The 21,668-nt window shown below is 45.2% G+C and overlaps 1 protein-coding gene across 1 annotated transcript in view; it reads left to right on the forward strand.

The window, feature by feature from the left end:
- Positions 1-21,668, forward strand: part of ISM1 (isthmin 1) — an 86,530-nt gene that overhangs the window by 37,218 nt on the left and 27,644 nt on the right. The window contains exon 2 of the mRNA XM_060124267.1: positions 21,373-21,612. Within this exon, the coding sequence (XP_059980250.1) occupies positions 21,373-21,612 (240 nt within the window). The remainder of the gene's footprint in view (positions 1-21,372; positions 21,613-21,668) is intronic.

A 21,668-nucleotide genomic window follows, 5' to 3' on the forward strand; every position in this document is an offset into this window, starting at 1 on the left:
AAGCCAAGTCTCACAGAGAATAGGGCTCCTAAGACTCTTCCACTCTCCCCACCACTGAGAGGGATGGGAACAGGCCTGAGTGGGAGCCAGCGGTGAACCAGCCCATTTCACAGATGGACCAGAACTTGGGAGTGGGTGCAGCCAGTCGAGGCGCAGCACCTCCTGCTTCCCCGTCCCTGGTTCTGTCCCCTAGACTGCTGCCACCAGACCAGACGTGAAGCAAGAGCGGGCCTGCTTGAACCCCTCCATGCCCTGAGTGGATGGACACGGAGGGACCACACAGAGTCCATTCTTCCCCAGCAAAGCAGTGATGTGTTCCAGCCAAAAACCCAATCTGGGATGTTTTGGCCCAAAGGAAACATTTACAACCAAATCATACACCTCAGAAAATAAATGAGCTTTCATTTTGGAAGGAAATCCGGCCAGGCTCTTTATTATTTGCACCACAGTCATAAAGTTGGTTTTAATCTCTATAGTGGAATGCTGCTGAGTTAGCCAACTGGCAGCTCTGGTGGCTTGAGTGGAGACCACTTCACCCTTAAGAAGGCGCGATGGGAAGCAGGGGGACGTCCTTCTCCTAAAACATTTTTCTCAAGATCCATATTTGTTTTGTTTTGTTTTATTTTGTTTTCTCGTGTGGTCATTGCAACTTCAAAGCAGACTCCTCTTTTCTTTCTCTTTTCCTTTATTCTCATTTTTGAAAATTCCTGGGGACTTACAGAAAAAAAAAAAAAGACTTATTGTAACATTTCCTTTCTAAATTGATGAAAATCCAGGAGTAGGTCCAAGAAAGTCTATAATGGATTTCCATTGGTCACTTGAAGGATATCAAAGCTCAGAGAGAATGGAAGGCAAAGGCTTAAGAAGCAAGTTCTCTTTTTCAAACTTAACAAAGAAATCATGTGATTTAAGCCTGCTGGGAGTCTGCTCCCAGGATTCATACCATGAAATGACCTTGTCAATACGGCAACCAGGGGACTTAGGGCTTCTGGGATGGCCTGGGTTTCAAATATTTTGTACCATGATCAGATCAGGTGCAGGGTAATGCGTCCTGATTTGGGGTTTGGATTAAGGAAGTTTCCCTACCAGCGTGTAAGGATGTGGCTAGTCCTTTCAGTTGGGAAACTGCCTAGGAAGAGCTCAGAGAGGATTGAGCTTACAGAGAATTTTGCCCTTGCACTAAAGATGTTAGGATGCAGTCTTTGCGGCACATGTCATTTCACAGAGCTGAGGAGGAGCTGCCGTGGGCCAGGCTTCCTTGCTCACCGATCAGGCCAATCATGTCGACACAGTTAAAACTCCTATGTTGTCCCCAAACTTTGCTGCACATTGGAATCCCCTAGGGATCTTTTAAAAGTGCTAGTACCTGGATCCTTTCCAGACACCTTGATTTAAATAGCGTGGGGTGTGTGACCTGGACATCAGGAGGTGAGCAAAGTTTAAGAACTGCCACTGGAGACTATAAACCCCATGAGGGCAAGGACTGTCCCTGTCTCCCCTCTGTTGTATTCCCAGCACTTGGAACAGAGCAATTGGCTCTCAGTAATTATATGTTGCATGAATAAGTGAGTAAGTGAATAAGGTTTCTGATGCTCATCTGCCCACACACCATCAAAATAAATCCCAGCTAATTAGATGATTTCAGCACGTAAATATTTGACGTGGTTGAGGGTGGAGTGTGGCAGAAGTTCAAGGTCTTCCTTGCCTCCATCTATTTCACCCTCTGCTTCTTCCTACTTATAGCATCCTGAGAATGATTGTATAACCTCTTCATGGACCACTTTTAATTTTTGCGATCTCATAACTTAGGACCATTGATGGCTTTGTGTTTTTCATAGGTCAGGAATTTATACCTGAGCTACCCTGCTCCTTGAATTTCCCTGTCTCTCCCTGTAATCCTTTAACTCTCCAGGGATGGATCCACGCAGGTCTTTGGCAGACACACCATGGGGGCATCCTTCACCCAGCAGCTGGACGTTCAGCACTTGTTCTCTTGTTCTGATGCTCAGGGTTTCCACGTCCCCCTCCCACAGACACCGAATGCTGGCAGTGGATAAGTCAGCTTTTACTGTAACAATGTTTATGGAGACTGTCAGTTCTTAACCTTAAAACTGAACCATGCTGTTTGTATTTTTCCAAGTGATGGAGAGTGTGAAGGACTAATGAGAACGGAGCGTGAAGAGATCAAACGTGTGCCGGGGAATCTTTCTTCAAGACCTGGAACGAGCGAAATTCTGCTTGGGGCGGGGAGTGAGGATTCCGAGGACAGGAATCTTCTATTCCTGGGGCTTCAGGCCTGAGATCATGATCCGGCAGAGAGAGAGCAAGGTGTGAGGGAGGGAGAGAACCAGGACCGGGCAAAAGATGCTTCCTTTCTCTTTGGAAAAGCTAGAAACTATTTCCTTTGGTCAGAGAGGGAACAGATCCACTTGTAACAAATTGTCTCCTGACCTTCTGGAGGCTGCTTTCAAAATCAGAATTTTGAAAGAAGCCATTCATAAGTTCATGAAATGGGCCACGGTGGAGAACTTTCTGCCGACAGCGTGCCTTTTCTGTAGGCCCTGGGGAGGGTGTTTGGAGCTTTTAGTGACTGAATACCCAGGGCTCTGGTTAAAAATGGGTTTGGCTCTATCTAAAACCAGTGCTTCTATGTGCAGACGTGGAGAGTTAATAGGAAAGATTTGGAGTTCAAGCAGACACATGGCGTTGTCAATGAACGAGGGATAAATTTGCTAGCGGAGAGCAAAGCTCTGGTCGCTACATGAGCCTTTCCAGTTGGGGCCTGTGTGGCTTGTTTGAAGAGACCATTTTGTAGGGGTGGATTCCTTGCAGGAGTGGACACTGCCTGCAGGGACTTCAGACCCCCAGGGTGAAGACGTCCATCAGGCTTCTGTTTGCCGGAAGATCACCCTGAAGAACCAGGAACAGGTGTGCAAGTTGGTGAATGAACGCTCTCCCTTCAAGAAGGAACCTTTGGCTTAGACGGTGACTGATGTGGATGTGTTGGGGACAGACAGATTTTGCTTCTTCAACTTCACACGAGTCTTTGCTTAAATCTCCCAGAAAACTGCAAGTTAGGAGTTGGATGGACTCTGATTGATCCTTGCCAATGGGTTTGCGCGTGGAAGGGCTTGATGGGCACCACGGAGCTCTCAGGTGAAAAAGGAGTCATCTGCAAACCATGGGAACAGGCACGTGGCATCGCGGCACCTGGAGAAACTCTTTGTCCAACTCTCTATCTCCCACCATCTCTCTTCCACATGTCTCATAAACTGACGGATAACTTCTCTCTCTTAGGCCTGCCTGAGGGCCCACTTCCAGGCCTTGTTTAATCCTCTGCCAGCCCCCTGAGCTAGAAAAGTTTATCCAGTTGCCAATCAGGACACAAGCCTGTCCTTCCCCACGGACCCATGTGGCTTGTTTGGAGACAGACACACAGTGAGGGAGAAATCAGCCAGAAACCCTCTGCTGCCCCATGGGGGGCACTTGCTACCCAAGCAAGCGTGATGAGACAGGAAGGCACGGATGCCGGGGAAAGCGGGAAACCAGTCGAGTTGTGTGGTTCACCCTCCATCTTCGGGGCTTGGTCTCTTCACCTTGTGTGTTGGTGTCGAATGTCACTTGACTCAGGGACCCTGGAGGGCGAGGGGCTCTGCCCTTCCCCTCACAGTGTCCTCATGGTGGGGGGATCCCTGACTGCTCAGAGGGTCTCCCCAGGCTAGACTTGGTGCTTGGGGCTCATTTGCTATTTCCCTGCTTACATTTCCCCTAAAAAAAGTACACCAACCCTTTGAGAGCCCTTCGTTTTCTGGAAATCTTTCCCTTTGCCAAAGTGACCCTCAGAAGAATAGCTCCTAACTACTGCTCCACTGCCCGTTCCTCGTCTTCCCCTGGTTTGAGCTGAGGGTCTCAGATGTTGGCCTGCGTCAGAATCACTGGGAGAACTTGTTAAAACACAGGCTACTGGGCCCTACCCCAGAGACTCTGATTCTGCAGGGTGACGGTGGGTCCTGAGAATCAGCATTTTTAACAAGTGTCCAGGTGCTGCTGTTCTGAGGATAGCACTTTGAGAACCACTACATTAAAGTGATAATTCTTCATTATTACCATATTTTCTCTGAGCTGGGTTAGGAGAGAATGGGCTACTTAGGATATCTTTAACTTAAACATTAAAATTAAAGCACACCTATCCATATGTGTATGTATAAATATGTGTGTATATTTATACACATATATGTACTTATATACATGGTTATATACACAAATAGATATTGATGTACACATAAGAATGTGCATTTATAAATAAATACGTATATAGATATACATCTATATAAAGTCTTTGAATTATTTGATATTGAAGAGAAGCAAGTAGATTCAGAGAATGTTCAGGGTCAGAAATGAGTTCCAAAGAGCAAAATACACGGGTCCCTGTGCTTCGTCTCCTTCAGAGTCTCCTTTTGGCCCCTGCTTCCCAATCCCACTGTCCCCTGAGCTCCACCAGGGCTGCTCCTTGCTGCACTGGCTGGGTGTTGAGCGGTGAATTGGTCCCACCCAGGCGGCTGTCACCATTGGTCCCCCCAGCGCAGTCTCCACATTCTCTCTCTGGGCAAAGGGAGGCACCAGGCATTGCTCATGACATGACTTGGCAGGGAGTGACTGTGCCAGGACTTGCAGTCACCATGCAAGTGCAGACCAAGCCAGGAACCAAGCCAGGGAGACCCTCCTCACTCCCACACCCCAGGACCCAGATGTGGTTCCAGACATGTAGGGTGAGTAAAGTGTGCCTAGCCTATCAGACTTTGAAATCCTGTTTGTCCATTTATTCATCCATCCATCCATTCATTCAGAGGGCAGCAGTGAGGTCCTACTCTGTGCCGGGCTCTGGACTAAGTGCCAAGACATGGAAGTGACAGAACAGACACAATCCCTGCTTCAAGGAGGTGACGCTCTGAAGGGAGCCGACAACAAAGTAGAAAGCCTATAAATGGAAACGTTTTGGCTTGTGATAAATACTAGAAAGGAAATAAGCAGAATGATGGAAGGGAACTGTCTGGGGCGAGAGACACTACTTAGATGATTAGGGAAGTCCTCCCTCTCTGGAGGTGATATTTAAGCTGAGATTTGAAAGACAGAGGAGAAAGTGATGATGGTAGCCTGGACTAGGGCGATGGCAGAAGACTTTCAGAAATAGACAAAACACTCTTTGTGCTGTCAACAGGGATGAATGGACTTGAAGAAGCTAACATGGCTAATATAATTTACCCCTTGTGCAGCTGAGTTTGCAGTTCAGTCACTTTTTGTATGCCTTTATTAGCCAGAAACTGGACAAAAATGAAAAAATTCTAATAACGTATAGAAATACAATAAAAAAGTATGTATAAGGTATGGGAAGTAATGCAGAGCAAGGAGAGACTAATTCTTCTGAAGCTCAGAGAAGCCTCACAAAGAAGGCAATATCTAAACAGGGTTTTTAAGGATGCATAGGAGTTTTCTATGTAGCCAAGGGAAAGAAAGTCTTTGCAGCTAGAGGAGACAGAGAGGTTTGACCCAAAGGCATCTATGAGCACCTCTTAGCCTCTATATGAGTTACACAGCAAGGCACTCTGTCTGAGCAGACAGAACCCCTTCCTCCAGTCTCAATTTCAACCCCTACTTGCCCCCAACCAGACTCTTTTCTTCCATGCACAGATTACACCACTTGCATGGTGGTCCTGACTCCACAGGGAGTCAGCTGTGCCCACACCTATTAGGCTTTGAAATTCTGTTTTTTCATCCATCCATGGACGGATATCCATCCATCCATTCACTCAGAGAGCATTTAGTGAGGTCCAGATTTTTTGGTGTGACTGCAATTCTAAAGGGAAAGGCTAACGTTTTGTAATTCAATCTTGGGAAAGCGTGGAGGGCAATGGGACAGCCGGAGCAGCCAGTTCAATAGGAAGAGCACCAGGCTGGGAGGCAGGAACCCTGTATCCCGGGGCCAGGCCAGATACCCTCTCATGTGCCGCCCCTGCCCAACGAACCCCCGCACCATGTTCTGTAAAGATGGGGCATTGAACCCTGGGACCCACCTTGTGTCCTGCTCCTGCCTGGCAGGTCTGGTGTAACTATTCTCAGGACTAGCTGTATTTTAGCATGGATTGTAGAGATGAAAATGGCTTTAAAATTCAAAAGACTAATGCACCGGCCTCCCCATCCTTCCTGAAGTCGGGCCTCTTTGGAGAGAGGCTAGCGTCTAGGTCCTCCCTCTGTATCCTGGCCACTCTTGACACTGGGGTGGTTGAAAGAGGTATCGACATTCTTTCCCGTGGCTTCAGCCAACACAGGCTGCTTTCCCTTGTCTCCACTGGTCCAGCATGAACCCCATCAGCACCTGCCTGTCGGCCAGATTTCACAGTCATGGTCAGTCCCCACTGGACCCTTTAGGAGCTGGTGACTTTGGTAACATTCTTAGCTTTGGTTTTCTCATCTGTACAATGGGGGTGAGGATAATTGTACCCATCTGGTGGGGAGCTTCGGGAGACATTGATTGAGATGATCCATAAAGAGTGTTTGGACAAGACTATGGGACAACACTGGGAAAGATGGTGGAGGTGGAGGTGCAGGTGGCGGTTTGGACTAGGGAAGGTGGGAGATGGGCCTGAGAAGAAAACATTCAAGAGAAAAGATAACAAGGTAAGAGTGAGTCCTAGGAAAGACCAATGGGAGAGGGGATAATAAAGGGGAGAAAAGAAGTGTTTTTATTACAGAGATGCTCCTCATTTTAGAGGTGAGAACACTAGGTCATAGGGAAACAATGGGCGGAGTGGAGGCCCTCGTGTTTCAAATACCATATTTTCCTGCATCGTTTAATTGTTCAGAAAATAGCAGTAACAGAAGCTTCGTGTCTTTAAGAAATCTCTGTGACCTCGCCAACTGCCATTTCTCTATGATTCCCTTTCTATTTTATTTTCCCTTGTGTTTTTGGTAGTTATATAAGTTCTGTAGATAAGTCATCTTCATACAGAAAGGAGCACAAATCATATGTGTACAGCTCAACAAATTCCCCTAAGCGAACACCTCATGTAACCAGCTGCCAGATCAAGAAACAGAATATGGCTACTCCTCCCAGACATCCCCCTCCCCGGGCTCCCCTCTGGTCACCAGCACCCCCAGGGTCACCACTGTCCTGACTCCTAACAACATCGGTTAGTTTTACCTGCTTCTGAACTTTATATAAATAGAATCATATGTTTCATCTGGATTGTTCAACATTTCATTTGAGAACTTCATTGATAATATTTCATTCTATAACTATTGTATGCGTACACCTTCCTTATACCTTCTACTGTGGATGGCCATTTGGGTCCCTGTCACTTTCAAAGTTCACCCCAAATGCTTAGCAAATCTCAGGAGGAATGTGATGACCTCAAAAGCTAATATCCAAAGCGATAGTTTGGAGCCTGGCTCTTTGTGACCTACTTTCTCCATTCTCTGGCCCACCGAAATGACTCCCATAATGTTTGCATGAAGTGCTATGTGCCATTTCATTCCTGTCTTCTTCCATCACGAGTTTGCTGCCATTATTGTAATTCAGCCTCGTCATACCAACCGTTTTTGTTGACCAGCACTAACTGGACCTGCGAAGTCATCAGCCTGCACGGGCCAGGAAGCTTTGGGCTGGACTGGTATCTAGGTAGGAGTTTTCCTAAGAAAATGTGGCCAGGACCCCCCTACCAAACAAAGTAGGGGAGCAGAGTTGAGGATTAAATCAACAGTGCACTGCAGGCCAGTGTGTCTGAACCAGGCCTCTTGGACCTGTTACCTGGGCGAGGGCTGCAGCTGGGGGAAGATGGGAACTCCAAGGGGGCTGCAGATCCTTTTACTCTAAATAACACCCCCAGGAGAGAAATTAGGACAGCACCGTGCAGTGGAAGGAACGGGGCTGTGGTGCCTACTTGCCATCCAGGGGCCTGGAATTTGTTGAGCTGTACACGTATGATTTGTGCTCCTTTCTGTATGCAGGTGACTTATCTACGGAACTTATATAACTACCAAAAACACAAGGGAAAATAAAATAGAAAGGGAATCATAGAGATTCAGTTTCCTTCTCCCTGGAACACGGGTGCTCATGTCTCCTTCAAAGGGATGTTGTGAAGATTAAACTTCCAGTGCCTGGCCTGGGTGATAGTGTGGTTCCTCGCAGACATGTTCTGTGTGCTCAGTATCTTCCATCCACCTCTCTAGATCCACCTTTCACCCTTCTCCATCCTAACTTGTGCCTCAGATGTGTGATTGGAATGTGTCCCATCAATGGGCTCCCTTGCTCTTGAGCTTCTGTTTGGACTTGGCCAATGGTAAAGGTGGCAAGAGAGGAGAGGAAGAGGAGAGGGAGGTTGCAGTATTTAGTAAGGCCCCAATGTGCGTGTGCATGCACACACACACACAGCCACACCTCTCTCTCCCTTTGGGGAACAGTAACCTCTCCCTTTCCTTGCCTCTTCAGGCCTGGGAGTGTAAGATCTCCCTGGCTTTCCTGGCCATACTGTAGCATCTTTGGTGGTTCCCAGCCTCTTTGTCCAGACATCTGTCAATTGTTCCTTCATTAAGCTCCCTTGGTCACCCATATATACCTCAGTGCCGTCCATTTGCTGCCCAGATTCAGATAGATACACCCTAGTACTGTGATGTTTATCCTGGGGAGAGTAGTAACATGTAAGTATGTGCTCTATCATACCCCCCTTTTCATGACCATCCCCAAAAGAAAGCCCCTGAGAAACTTGCTCTTCTCTTTCCTTGAAGCTCAGCTGAGTTCTAGTGGAAGAATGATCTTTGTTGAGAAAAAAACTAGTAGGTGCTTTGTTTCTCTAAGGTCAGAGTAGGAAATTGTATGGGGGAAGGGAGGTAATAAAATGGTTGAAAGTGGGGAGGGGGGTGTGCCCTCTGTCATCTGACACTTGACCTTCTGCCCTCCCCAGTAAAAGAACCCCACAAAAAGTCCTGCTCACAAACCGTTCTTCTCCATACTTATTTCAGCTTGTTATTACATTGGACCGGTATCTATTGATAGATACAGGTCTTTTAGAGAAAATGAAAGAAGAATATGTGGTGATTGTTAAAGATTCAGTAGATGGTGATTTGTGGAATCATAATTAGAAGTATGGATAATTTCACTTCCTGACGCTGAACTCTTTCACTCCTAGAGAATTTCCCACTTTCTACCTGGCATTTTATATGTAAGCATTTCTTAACTTCCCCACTGGAGTCTGAAGTCCTTCAAGACAAAACCTTCTCCAAATATGATTTTCATAATGTTAAAAATGTCTCATATAAAATGAATACATGTCAAAGCCTTATTTAACTAATTAGTGAGGGAACTAGGGACATGCTAATTCTAGTTCAGAGCATGTGAGGAACAGATATTTATAAAATTAGTGGGGAAAATCATGACAAAGTAAATTTGCAAGTTAGAAGCAAAACTGGTTAATGTCATATAGGGCAATAAAACAGTAAGCTTTGAGTTATTGTTTCTTTTTCTCCCAGTTTTATTGAAATATAATTGATATATAACATTGCATAAGTTCCAGGTGTACAACATAATGATTTGATATATGATATATTTTGAATGATTAGCACAGTACGTTTAGTTAACATCCATCACCTCACATACTTTCAATTTTTTTCCCTTGTGATGAGAACTTTTAATGAGTTATTTTTTCTACCAGACCCCCCCAAAAATTTTATATTTCTACAAGGTGAAAATCACCAAGTTAGCATGTAACTTTTACCCTAAGCCCTAAGCAATAGTAAATAATAAGTGAAACAAAGGTCCATTCTCCTAGAAAAGTAGGACAGTCCTGTCATACTATGTCCTGCTATGAACTAATCAACTTGCAATCATCCTTTTGCTTTATTTCCAAGTTTTGGATCATTTCTCTTAACAAGGTATATGCTGTTGACTGTCTCATCCCAGCAAGGCACCTGGCACAAAGTGTTGTGTTGGTCAAAACATCCGTTTGTTTTTTTCTATAAGATGGCTCTGGTACTGTTTAGTTGTCTTTAACTTCATTCGAAACAATTTTGTTAGATTGTATTGTGACAGCTGTCATATTAGCGTGCATTTAAAAAAAACTTATCAAAAGTGGTGAATTTTTGTGTAGCCATTTTAATATCGAAGATGGAAAAAAAAGCAACATTTTCGGCATATTATGCTTTATTCTTTCAAGAAAGGTAAAAACGCAACTGAAACACAAAAAAAAGATTTGTGCCGTGTATGGAGAAGGTGCTGTGACTGATCAAACATGTCAAAAGTGGTTTGCGAAGTTTCGTGCTAGAGATTTCTCGCTGGACGAGGCTCCATGGTCGGAAGTTGGTAGAGATCAAATCGAGACATTAATTGAGAACAATCAACGTTACACCACGCGGGAGATAGCCGACATACTCCAGATCTCCAAATCAAGCATTAAAAATCATTTGCACCAGCTTGGTTATGTTCATCGCTTTGATGTTTGGGTTCCACATAAGTTAAGCGAAAAAAACCTTCTTGACCGTATTTCCGCATGCAATTCTCTACTGAAACATAACGAAAACGTTCCATTTTTAAAACAAATTGTGACAGGCGATGAAAAGTGGTTGCTGTACAATAATGTGGAATGGAAGAGATCGTGGGGCAAGCGAAATGAACCGCCACCAACCACACCAAAGACTGGTCTTCATCCAAAGAAGATGATGTTGTGTATATGGTGGGATTGGAAGGAAGTCCTCTATTATGAGCTCCTTCCAGAAAACCAAACGATTAATTCCAACAAGTACTGCTTCCAATTAGACCAACTGAAAGCGGCACTTGATGAAAAGCGTCCGGAATTAGTCAACAGAAAACACATAATCTTCTATCAGGATAACGCAAGACCGCATGTTTCTTTGATGACCAGGCAAAAACTGTTACAGCTTGGCTGGGAAGTTCTGATTCATCCGCCATATTCACCAGACACTGCACCTTCAGTTTACATTTATTTAGGTCTTTACAAAATTCTTTTAATGGAAAAAATTTCAATTCCCTGGAAGACTGTAAAAGGCAACTGGAACAGTTCTTTGCTCAAAAAGATAAAAAGTTTTGGGAAGATGGAATTATGAAGTTGCCTGAAAAATGGCAGAAGGTAGTGGAACAAAACAGTGAATACGTTGTTCAATAATGTCCTTGGTGAAAATGAAGAACGTGTCTTTTATTTTTACTTTAAAACCGAAGGAACTTTTTGGCCAAGCCATAGATGCCCGGAAAGTGTTTGTTGAGTGACTCTATAAACAGAAAAAAACTCCATCCATTTATAGAGAAAGATTAGCCAAGCTAAGTCCAGGGCCCACAATCACATCAGCTTCCAGCTTTCCAAGCAGGGATCAAACAGTTTCCCTGGAGGAGAACAGACAGGAGTCCAAATAAGAACAATCTGTGCGGACAGGTGGGAAAGGGAACCGGGCCTGGTGGTGTACAGCTTTCTCTTCACCCTAGGCTATAGCTGCTCTGTGATGGCTCTATAATTGTTTTATAGTGTCAGTAGGGTTTCCCTAATAAATGAGCATTACTAGTTTCTGAGAGCCAACAAAGCCATACAGGTGCATCATGAAAGTGTGAGGGAGAATTGTTAAGTCTCAGCCCCGAATCTTTGAAACACTGACCTTGGAGCTGTTAACAGAGCAGCACATGTAAATGATGGAAGCAGTAGGCAGAGGGATGTTTTCCAACAGATTTGACCCAGCTTTAAGTCAGCAGGTAGAAGGATGGGAGAAAGAAGGAAACGTGCTCGACATTGAAGATAGTATTTGCACTTCATGCATTTAGAACCATCACATTTTTGTTTAATTTCCCCACTCTCAGTTTGATGTTTTTAGCATTTGGTATCAGGTTTTTTTCTTTAATTGTTAGAAAACACTTTCTCCAGGACAAGTGTCTCTTGAGGCTTCCAGTCCTAGGAGGTCAGAACTAGATGGATTGAGAGGTTTTCTCTAGTTCCCATCCTATGTCGCCACACCCATTTTACAGAAGAAATAACTGAGGTCCCATTATCAGTTAGCTTTTGCTAACTGATATCAGTTAGCTTTTGCCATGTAACAAACCACTCTGAATTCATTAGCTTAAAACCACCACTGTTTATCATTTCTCACGATTCCATGGGTCAGCTGGATGGCTTTCCTAGTCTGGACCGGCTCAGCTGGGTCCAGATGGTCTAGGATGGTCTCCATTTGAGCGATTGGTCATTGGCAGGCTGTTCAGTCTGGGGTAGATCGTCTCTGTTCCACATGTCTTTCCTCATCCCACAGGCTAGCCCAGGCCTTGAGATTGCAAAGAGCAATAAAAAAAAAAAAAAAGGCAAGCTCTAAGACACACTTATCTCTGCTTATCCAACAGCCAAAGTAAGTCACATGACCAGATGCAAAGGCAGTGTAGGAGACAGCTACCCAAAGCATAGATATTTACAGAAAGAGGACATTTTTGCAAACCCTACCAATCTAGGTGCAAAGGTACAGGAACTTGCCTAAGCTTATAAAACTAGGTAGGGGCAATGCTGAGACGTAGACTGGGCCTCATACCTCCTATCCTAGGACCCTTCCTCAACAACTTGAACTCTTCTCTAGGATTCCAAGGTTAAGGTCCAGTTCCCTTTAAAATCTAGTTTAGAGGTACTTGGAGCAGAAAGATCTGTGGTAGGTTTCAGTGATGGGTCTTAACTTTGCGTGTTGAGAGAAATCCATCTTCTTAATTAAAACAATAAGCTGGGCAAGGGTCCCCAAGGCCACCAACCCCCACCCAGGCCAGTCTGAACTCTGCCAGTCTTTGCCCTTTGACTTGTCTTCCAGGTTCTGCCTCGCGACAGTGGACACCAGCCTTGCCTTGGCCTTGGGTGCCCCCCAGGCCATGTGGGGAGGCGCAGAATCACTGCAGGGGGCATTCACCGCCGGGGTCTCCTTGTCCTGTTTGACACATTCCCTCTGGTCAAGGGAGGACTTAGATCGTTAGACCATTTAGGCACGCTAATAATTTGGTACCTCTCCAAACTGGGCTCCAGAAAAGGATCTGGATAGCTACCGCTCTGTTTACTTCCCAGATATGGAGAAAGCACAGTTTGAAAAGTCCACAGTAATCCACACTCATTGAATATTTGCTCAAAGTTGGACTTAGAGGAGAGGCTGAGCTCCACGTGGCTGAAGCCCCCTGGTGGCCACCCTTCACCTGTTCTCTATAGCCCTGAGCAAGTTAGTGCCGCCCTCAAATTCAAATACCCCTCTCAGCAGACAAAATCTTCCCTCAGCTTACTGGGGAGCAGGTTTGTCTCACACCCCAAGAGAACTTATACACGCGTCCCTTCTAGGCAGTTCCACCATTTGCCCGGAGAAGGAGTCCGGAAAATACCATTTCTCCATCCCCCTCCGTTGGCAGAGACGGTTTAGATGATGGCTGAAGGTTTCTTTAGCCAAATTGGCTTTCCAGCCTTGGACTCTACTTCTCACATGTTTTCTTAGACTTAAAAGAATAATTTGCGTCTCGTTTCTGTTCATTCTTTAGCCTAACAGGACATAAAGGAAATGGGGCCCGGGTGGTTCTCACTCTGTTTTCTTTGCCAGCAGTGGAGAAAGTACAACTTGAAAAATCACCAATAATCCGCACATTTTCAAGATCAAAGCTGTTTACAGAAGTATCGGAGACGACGAGCTAGTGGGGCGTTGACTTCCATTTTGTCAGCCGGCCCCAAGAGACTTCGATCAAGAAGGAAACGCAGGGGTGGGAGAGACACACCAGCGACCCCTTCCCCTGTGGAGCCAGCTCCCTGCCCAAGTGCAAGGAGTCGGCCATTCTTCATTCCTTCCAAAGCATCGCCTGAGATCATAAGCAAGGTCACTCCCAAGCCCTAGAGTAAACAGCCTTCTGATACATTCTGCCCCCATAACAGAAGATTCCTCAGCTATTAGTCAGACTTTCAACAGAGGGCTCCATTCCCAACCAAGATGAAACGCTCCTGCATTCTTGAAACACGACGTGCCTATGTCACTAGCTGCCAGGATTGTCTTCAGGATCCGACAGCAAAGATTGAAGCACAGTTCTGGCCACTTCCCTCTGCCAGGAATTTGTACTTTCCTGCAAAGGGGCATTGCATGTTCGTGCTTGCCATAAAATAGAGCCACGGATATTTGCTCTGTTCCTGCTGCCTGAAGGGGTGTGATTACCATCACACACCGCTAGAGAGAAAAGAAGGTGGCTGACCTCATCGGTGTGTTCAACAGTGCGAGGACCTCCCCATGGATCCTGGTTCCTCCTCTCCAACACTGCACTGAACAAGCCTCCGCCACCTCTGCTTCCGTTCCTGTGATCACCATCTCTCTGCCATCTTCCCAAGCCCTAAGAACGAGCGCACCCCCTGAGAAAGCAGGCTTTCCCGTCTGAAATTCACATTGTTCACTCTCCTGGTTTTCTCTTCCTGGGAGCGCTTGCTCCCTAGTCATGTGTAAAGATAATCAGAGTACCCTTTTATTCTTTTCTTCTCTCCAAACAGGGAAATTTTTGCTCTTCCCTTTGAAATACCACCCATGGCATTCTTGAACTTATTTTTAGACGTGTGGAAATATTCCAGACAAAAATCAATGCCCAACACAGATAAAGCCCCAAGTGTGTTTATCGTGGGGAGAAGAATATGGAGTGTTTTAATGTGGAAGGAGTGTGGCCATATGCCTGGGTGCAGCATGGCTGCCTTTAATCTGGAAAAAGGAAACAAGCATTGTCGATAATAATATGCAGATGTCCAGCCCCAAATGAGGACATATTGCTAATTAGCTATATTGTTAATATATTTTAAGGAGAGAGGCTGCAGTGACGTTAATTATAATCTTTGTTGTTTGTTGTTCAAAGTCTATGAGACCAAAAGCATTGCTAATAATATCTTCTTTAATATCTTCAATATAAGAGTCTTGGATTTTTTTTTTTCTTTAGAATCCCACATAAAAGCCACATTAGGGGTAATGAGGCCTGTAGCCTGAGCCTAATTAAAACAAAATCTAACTAGGCCCATGGCCATCATTATCATCAACTAGTACTTATTGGGTGCCCCCCGAGCTTGTGGAATTGGAGGGTGTGGGGTTTGAGATTGTAGATATGGCCTGTTCTTTGCCCTCCAGAAATTTGCCATCCCATCTGCCTCCAAGAAGTCTGCCTGGTTGTGTTAATCTGGGAATAGTTACCACAGCCTCAAAAAAAAAAAAAAAAGCACTAAAACTGTCCAAGCCAGCCACAATTTGGTACTAGCTTGTGCCTCTCCTGGAGGTTCTGGAAGTGGTCACATCAGCCCGGTTTTTCATACTCCAGCCTTTGGTTGATGTTTGTGGAACAGGGCAGGTGGCTGGCTGCAGACTTGGGACAATGATGCTTAGCACGCTTCTTCCAAAGGTGGACCCATCGCCCATTTTCACACCTTGATTGTCCCCCTCGAGCTGATCGCCCTAATTTCCCCTGTGACTTGGTTCTCCAAAGAACCCCTCCCTCTCTCGCTCGCTCCTATGTCAAATGACCAGCTGGCAACTCTGTCCGCTGTGGCCATGCTGACCTTGATGTGGCCGTGGAGATCCACCTTGGTCACAAGGACAGCCAAAATGAGCGAGTCCGTGCCACAGGGGCTAAGGGCGTTTGCTGGGCATCCTTGGTCTTGGGCCAGGGATGTCCTGGGGAGAAAGGACATGAATGACAAAGTGCCTGGGCTTGTTATCTTAGAAACTGTACCTGGTCTGCCGATGAGAGGTTTTCTCTTCTCAGCACATCTTCACAGAGCTTTCAGGGGCATCCAGGGCCAGCCGATGAGAGCCAGGGAGGCGATCCCCACACATAAAGCTTAGCAAGACTCCAGACGACCCAGAGAATGCCAGTGGGGAAGTGGGGACCTAATGGAAAAGTCACAGTACAGTAGGATAGAAAGCTTTCAGACCGAAGGCTGGTGGGTCCAGACATCTGGGTTTGGGCCTAGCATTTGTATTATTTACTCAGTGATCGCTTACTAAGACAGCAGACTGGCACTGAGCCTAACACCCACTCCATTCCAGCTCTGATAGCCTTTGGGCCTCTGCGCCAGGCCCTGGGAGGCCTCAGGGAGTCTGCACCCACCGTATCCTTTGCCAGGATTGCAGTGCTCCCTGGCCCATCTCCCCCTCTGCTCCGTCCTCTTCACCTGCTTCACGGGCTTCATTTTACCTGTGTTTTTCAATCTCAGTTCAAACTTTATTTCCTTAGACAAAACTCTACTTCTTTTTAATACAAATGTTCAAAGTAAGGAGTTTTATGATCCCTACCTCGAACGGGGGTGATGGTTTTTCTGGCTTCCTCTCTTTTATGAGTATCATCATAGGCTCATGGAATGTCACAGATGCAATGTATGGCAGTCAACGACAACCTTTTTTGTTTTAACGCCCAAATTGTCTAATCCTGGTGCAGAGTGGGCCCTTCAGTCTGGCTCCTGTGTTCTTTCAAGAGGACACCATTAATCACTGAAGTCTTCCTGGCTTTCTGACACAGCAAAATATCCCAAACTCACCTTGACTTCCCTGCCCAAGTTCTGGGATCAGCCATTTGTCCAAGGATCTCTGGATCCTTTGAGGGCAAAGTCCTTGCACTTTAATGATAGTATTTTTGGATAAATTAAGGAAATATTACATTACCCAGTGAGTAATAGATTTGAGAAATGTAAGGTATAGATGCTGAAATAATAGAAGATTCTATACGTATACAGAGAAGGGGGTAGAGGGCAGATTTGGAAAAGGATATTATGAAAATTAGCAGCAGAGCTGAGTACCCATAACCTGGCTGCCATTGTGAAGGTCACGGTGATGATTCACTATATGCCCTGTTGGTACTTCCTACAGCTGGGGATGGTACACAGTCTTGAGTCACTTTGCTAAACAGGGCTTTTCCCTTTTTATTGGCAGTCACGGCTCTCAAATTAGAATCGTACAGGGAACATTGCTACTAGGGCTGCAGTATTGTCAATACTACTGTTTGTATCAAGGGTACAAGAAGTTCAGAGGTCATCATTCCAGGACTAGTATGAAGGCTCTGCCATGCTATCGGGGACCCCAGTTCCTCTGTCTTTCCATTCAGCCACCTTTGGCGTGTATCTTCAACCTCTTGCCAGTGGCATCATTTCACTTCCAACACTACTATCCACAGTTCAGCCAGGAGAAAATGGAAGACGGAAAAGAGGCAAAAGGCAAACTGACTCTGCCTTCTGTCCAATAGTACCATCAGGCACCTTCCACTTACATCTCATAGGGTAGAACCGTGTCACATGGTCATCCCTGGCTGCAGTGGATGCTAGGACATGTAGTTTTAGCCAGGCACGTTGCCACCTGAAATAAACACTGAGTAAAAAAAAAAAAAGTGGGGAACGGATATTGGGGAGGAAACTACAATATCTGCCACAATAATACTGCCATCTAAGGCACAACTCCAGGCTGCATGAGCATGGAGCCTAGTTTATAATTTTATTATTATTGTTAACACTTTACAATATTAGTACTTTATTCCTATTTTAAACAAGAATAAGTTGTAAAACAATGGAGGGACAGGAGCTATGCCCAAAGATGGGGAGCGTTCAGCAGCAGCTGGACAATTTGGCCACCACAGGTCACCTTCCTTGGCAGTGGAACACTGCATGCGTATAAACCACTAACTAGCTTTAGTTCTTCTATCTCTCTTTATTAGTAGTCACAGCTCGCAGGTTAGAGAGAACGTTGCTCCTGGAGCTGCAGCATTGTCACAGATTGAAAGTCAACTCAAAGACACACTGTGGGTAAAGACATATTTTCCCAAACTGAGCAGATGCCCTCATGTCACTTGAATTTCAACAAAACGAATCCTGCAGCACCTTGGAAAGAATGGTGATATTTCTTTCCTTCAATCCCTGGACTGTCCAAAGCTCACGTCTTCGGAGACTAATGTCTGCTTTTCTGAATAACATACCAACTGTTTAAATCTTCATTCTGAGATCCACCCTTCCTGAGAATCTTTACTCTGCTAGAATAATTAAGTGGATCTCTTGGTGAGTGAGCTCGGCGCATCAACCATGACCTGCAGTGGGGCCTCTACAAGGAAGCCGTACAGTGGGTCTTTGAGAAAGAATGAAGAGGTGTTTTCCTGCCTTGTTAGCAGACCCTGTCTACTGTCTCCCGCCCCAGATTTAAATTCTTGATTACCAAAATAATGGTTACTCCCTGAATCTTGTCGTTGATTGAATAAAGTGGAGCTTCATTTCATATGATTCACTGTAAGGCACCCTCCCCCTACCGTAGAGCTTCCAGTTTCTGAACAGTCTGGGGGCATGCCACGGTTTCGAGGGAGCCAAGATTTCCAGATAAATATGTTTTTGTAAAAATGCAAGAATAATTCAGATATTCAGAGATCGTGATTAGCATTTTTTATTATTCCCATTCTCATCTTCCAAATGTTGTTGGAGGGGTTGGGAGGATGAGGATTGGGGAAAGATGGAGAAATGCCACAACTGTGTCCATAATTCAAGCCAACATGTACTTTAGCCCCCGTCTTCGTGGCAGAGGCACTTGAGGCCTGAATCGTCCAGCCCGGTTGCCCTAACTCTATATTTCTCTTTTCAAGTATAGTCACAACCCACCCTGAGTTCTCTTGACCATCCTGCTGGGACAGCATGGGATTCTCCTTATCGTCTGCTTTGTTTTACATGGAGGATTATTGAGCCACAGAGACTTTAAGGGGTTTTCTTGGTCCCTGTCTAAGCCAGGATCACTCTGGGGTAGTGTATCTCCTCTCAGTAAAAATTCCAGAGTCAGATCAAGAAACCCATCATATTCAGTCCTTGTTTTTTCAGCCATCTAAGTGAAATGCCAAATAAGCAGCACAGATACCTTTCCTATCCTTCTTCTAAAATACAAGTTTTTCTGTAATTCCCTGGCAGTCCAGTGGTTGGGACTCTTCACTTCCACTGCAGGGGGCATGGGTTCAATCCCTGGTTGGGGAACTAAGATCCCACATGCCATGCAGTGTGGCCAAAAAACAAAAGTACCAAATATAAAATAAAATATAAGTTTTCATAGTAGAAAGAGTGCTTCATCACAGGGAAAAGTAAAAAGAACTCCATCTTTAACACAGTTAAACAGTATGTCCCAGTTGCTATAATGAAGTGAGGGTTGGATTTGCCGGGGATCCCTCAAGCCATGGACAAGCAAATCCTGGGTCCCTTCTGAGACTTAGATTCCCAAACCCTGTGCAATAAATTCTCCATGAGAAGTCAACTGTCCTTACTAACACTGTTGAGGATCCAGGGAGAAAAACAAGGGAACAGTTGCATTCAGTTATCTTCCCCTGGGCTATGATAGAAAGGTCTTACGTTGAGGAAAGAATTAGCATGTCTCTGTCTCTGTCTCTGTCTCTGTCTCTGTCTCTCTCTCTCTATGTGCTGGATAATATAATCTCAGTATAATACATTTGGCCTCTGTTGCATTGAGCAATGCCTGGGGATGGCAGGGCAACTCCCCCTAGGAGGAAGTGTCAGGAGATGAAAACATGGCAGAAAGGTGACAGGAGAGGTGAACAAAGACACTGCCCCTGGCCACATCTCCTGAGCAGAGGAGAAGGGCAAGCAAAGACATGATGAAGAGCAGCCCGCTTCCCCTGCCGTAACTGCACGTGTTAAGGAAGAGACAGCAGACATGCTTCTTTCTAGCTCAACCTCTTCTTGGCCTCTGGGAACATTCACATGGTCTCTGCACAAGTGAGTTTATTCCTCACAGCCCCATGTCTGTTCAAAGAGAGAAAAATCCATCCCCTCAGGTCAGCTCTCTAATAAGATCATTACCCACTGCATGTGTTTCATCCTCAGGCCATTCTTGACCTTGGGTACTCAGAGTCGGGAGTGTTTTGATACCAGGTGTAACCCCTTGACTGGGTCAAAGACGCTGCTGTGAGAGGGGGCAGGGAGTGTGTGTGGAGGCAATGTGCTGGAATATTCACTCCAAAACCCCCAAACATGCCCAAGAATAACAAGAACATTAACCACTGACCCAAACACTGGTGGAATTCTATCTCCACATCTCCCTCCACCAGTAAACATGAAAATGCTATGCCTGAAGGGATGGAGGAAACATCCAACAAGAGGTCCAGGAAGAATGAGAGCAGAAGAAGGGCTGCTTTGAGAAAGAAGTCCAGCAACTACTACACTCTTCAGTCACTGGAAAAAATTTCCCCTAGTGACAACTAAACACGGACATTTTTTGCTAGTTTGGAAAAACAACAGACTTGGACTTTTCTTTCCGGGATAAAGACATTCAATTTCAGAATGCCTTTTTGTCACTTTTTCTTGGCCTGTCTCCACCTCTTCATCCCCATCTTGGGTCGTTCTCCCTTCCTTCACTCCATCCCAGCCTCACTGGCCTTCTCTGTGTTTCTCAAATGAGACAAGCCATCCCTACCTCAGGACTGTCTTACTTGCTGTTCCCTCTGCTAGAATGTTCTTCCCCCAGATAATTACAGGTGTTCAGGTTTCACTTCAGATGTCACCTTCTCAGGAAGGTCTTCCCCAGCTACCTATCTAAAGTTGCCCTGACCACTCTATCTCATTTTCTTCTTCCTTTTCTTCTTAGCAATCACCATTCTCTGACCTGATCTTATTTATGTGTGTATTTATTGTTTATTCCCCCCAACTAGACATACTCTCTAAGAGAATAGGACCCGTGTCTGTCTTGTTCATGGCTTTCCTGTGCTTAGCATGTGGTTGACACTTGTTGACTGTGTGGATGAATGGACGGATAAATGGATGGAAGGATGGATGAGTAGATGAATGAAAGAATTGAAGGAAGGAGGAATGAAAGTTAAATAGCTTAGTGAGTGGATGGATGAAAAAAATGGTTGGATGGATGGATGGATGGATGGTTAGAAATAATCAATGATTTGGCTGAAGTATTTTACCCAGTTTGGTCAGATCTTCTGCCGACCCACACCAAAGAAACAAACACTGGATACTGGGGCTATGACTCAAGCCAGAGTGGTTAATCAATTGAAGCTGTGATAAGGAAACCATAATTTGATTCCAGTTCTAAATGAGCACCTAGTCTCCTTCAGATTAGCACTTTCTGTTGATATGCTTTGATGTTTGATTAATATCCAATCACACATTAGCCCTCAGAAAATTCCCAAGTAGCAGGCTAGGAAAATTTCCGGATGATTTAGCTTTTTGAAGATAGAAAAACTAAGCCATGGAAGGAAAACAAGTTGGGAATACCATCCTGGCTTAATTCCAGCCCCTGAAATTGTCCTTGTCCTGAATTTTTAAGGGTGGCATTTCTAAATCATGCTTCTCCTATTTATTTGTTCATTTGCTTGTTTGTATGTTTTAGAATAACCTCAACATGGAAAGTGCCTCGACATCGGAAACCAGCTCTCCTCTCTCCAAAGAAACACCAGGGGAGTATTCGGACCACCAGTCTGCACACCAACCATTCCCCAGACAGCAATTCCAGCAAGAGGCTGGGCCCCCTTCATTGCAAAGAGATGGCCCCAGATCCTTTCTCCTTGATCTACCAAACTTTCCAGATCTTTCCAAAGCTGATATCAATGGGCAGAATCCAAATATCCAGGTAATGCTTAGCAACTGAAAGGTGAAAGAAAATGAAACAGCCCATGTCTTTGTTTC

Source organism: Lagenorhynchus albirostris, chromosome 15 (assembly GCF_949774975.1).
Source record: "Lagenorhynchus albirostris chromosome 15, mLagAlb1.1, whole genome shotgun sequence".
Classification (NCBI taxonomy): domain Eukaryota; kingdom Metazoa; phylum Chordata; class Mammalia; order Artiodactyla; family Delphinidae; genus Lagenorhynchus; species Lagenorhynchus albirostris.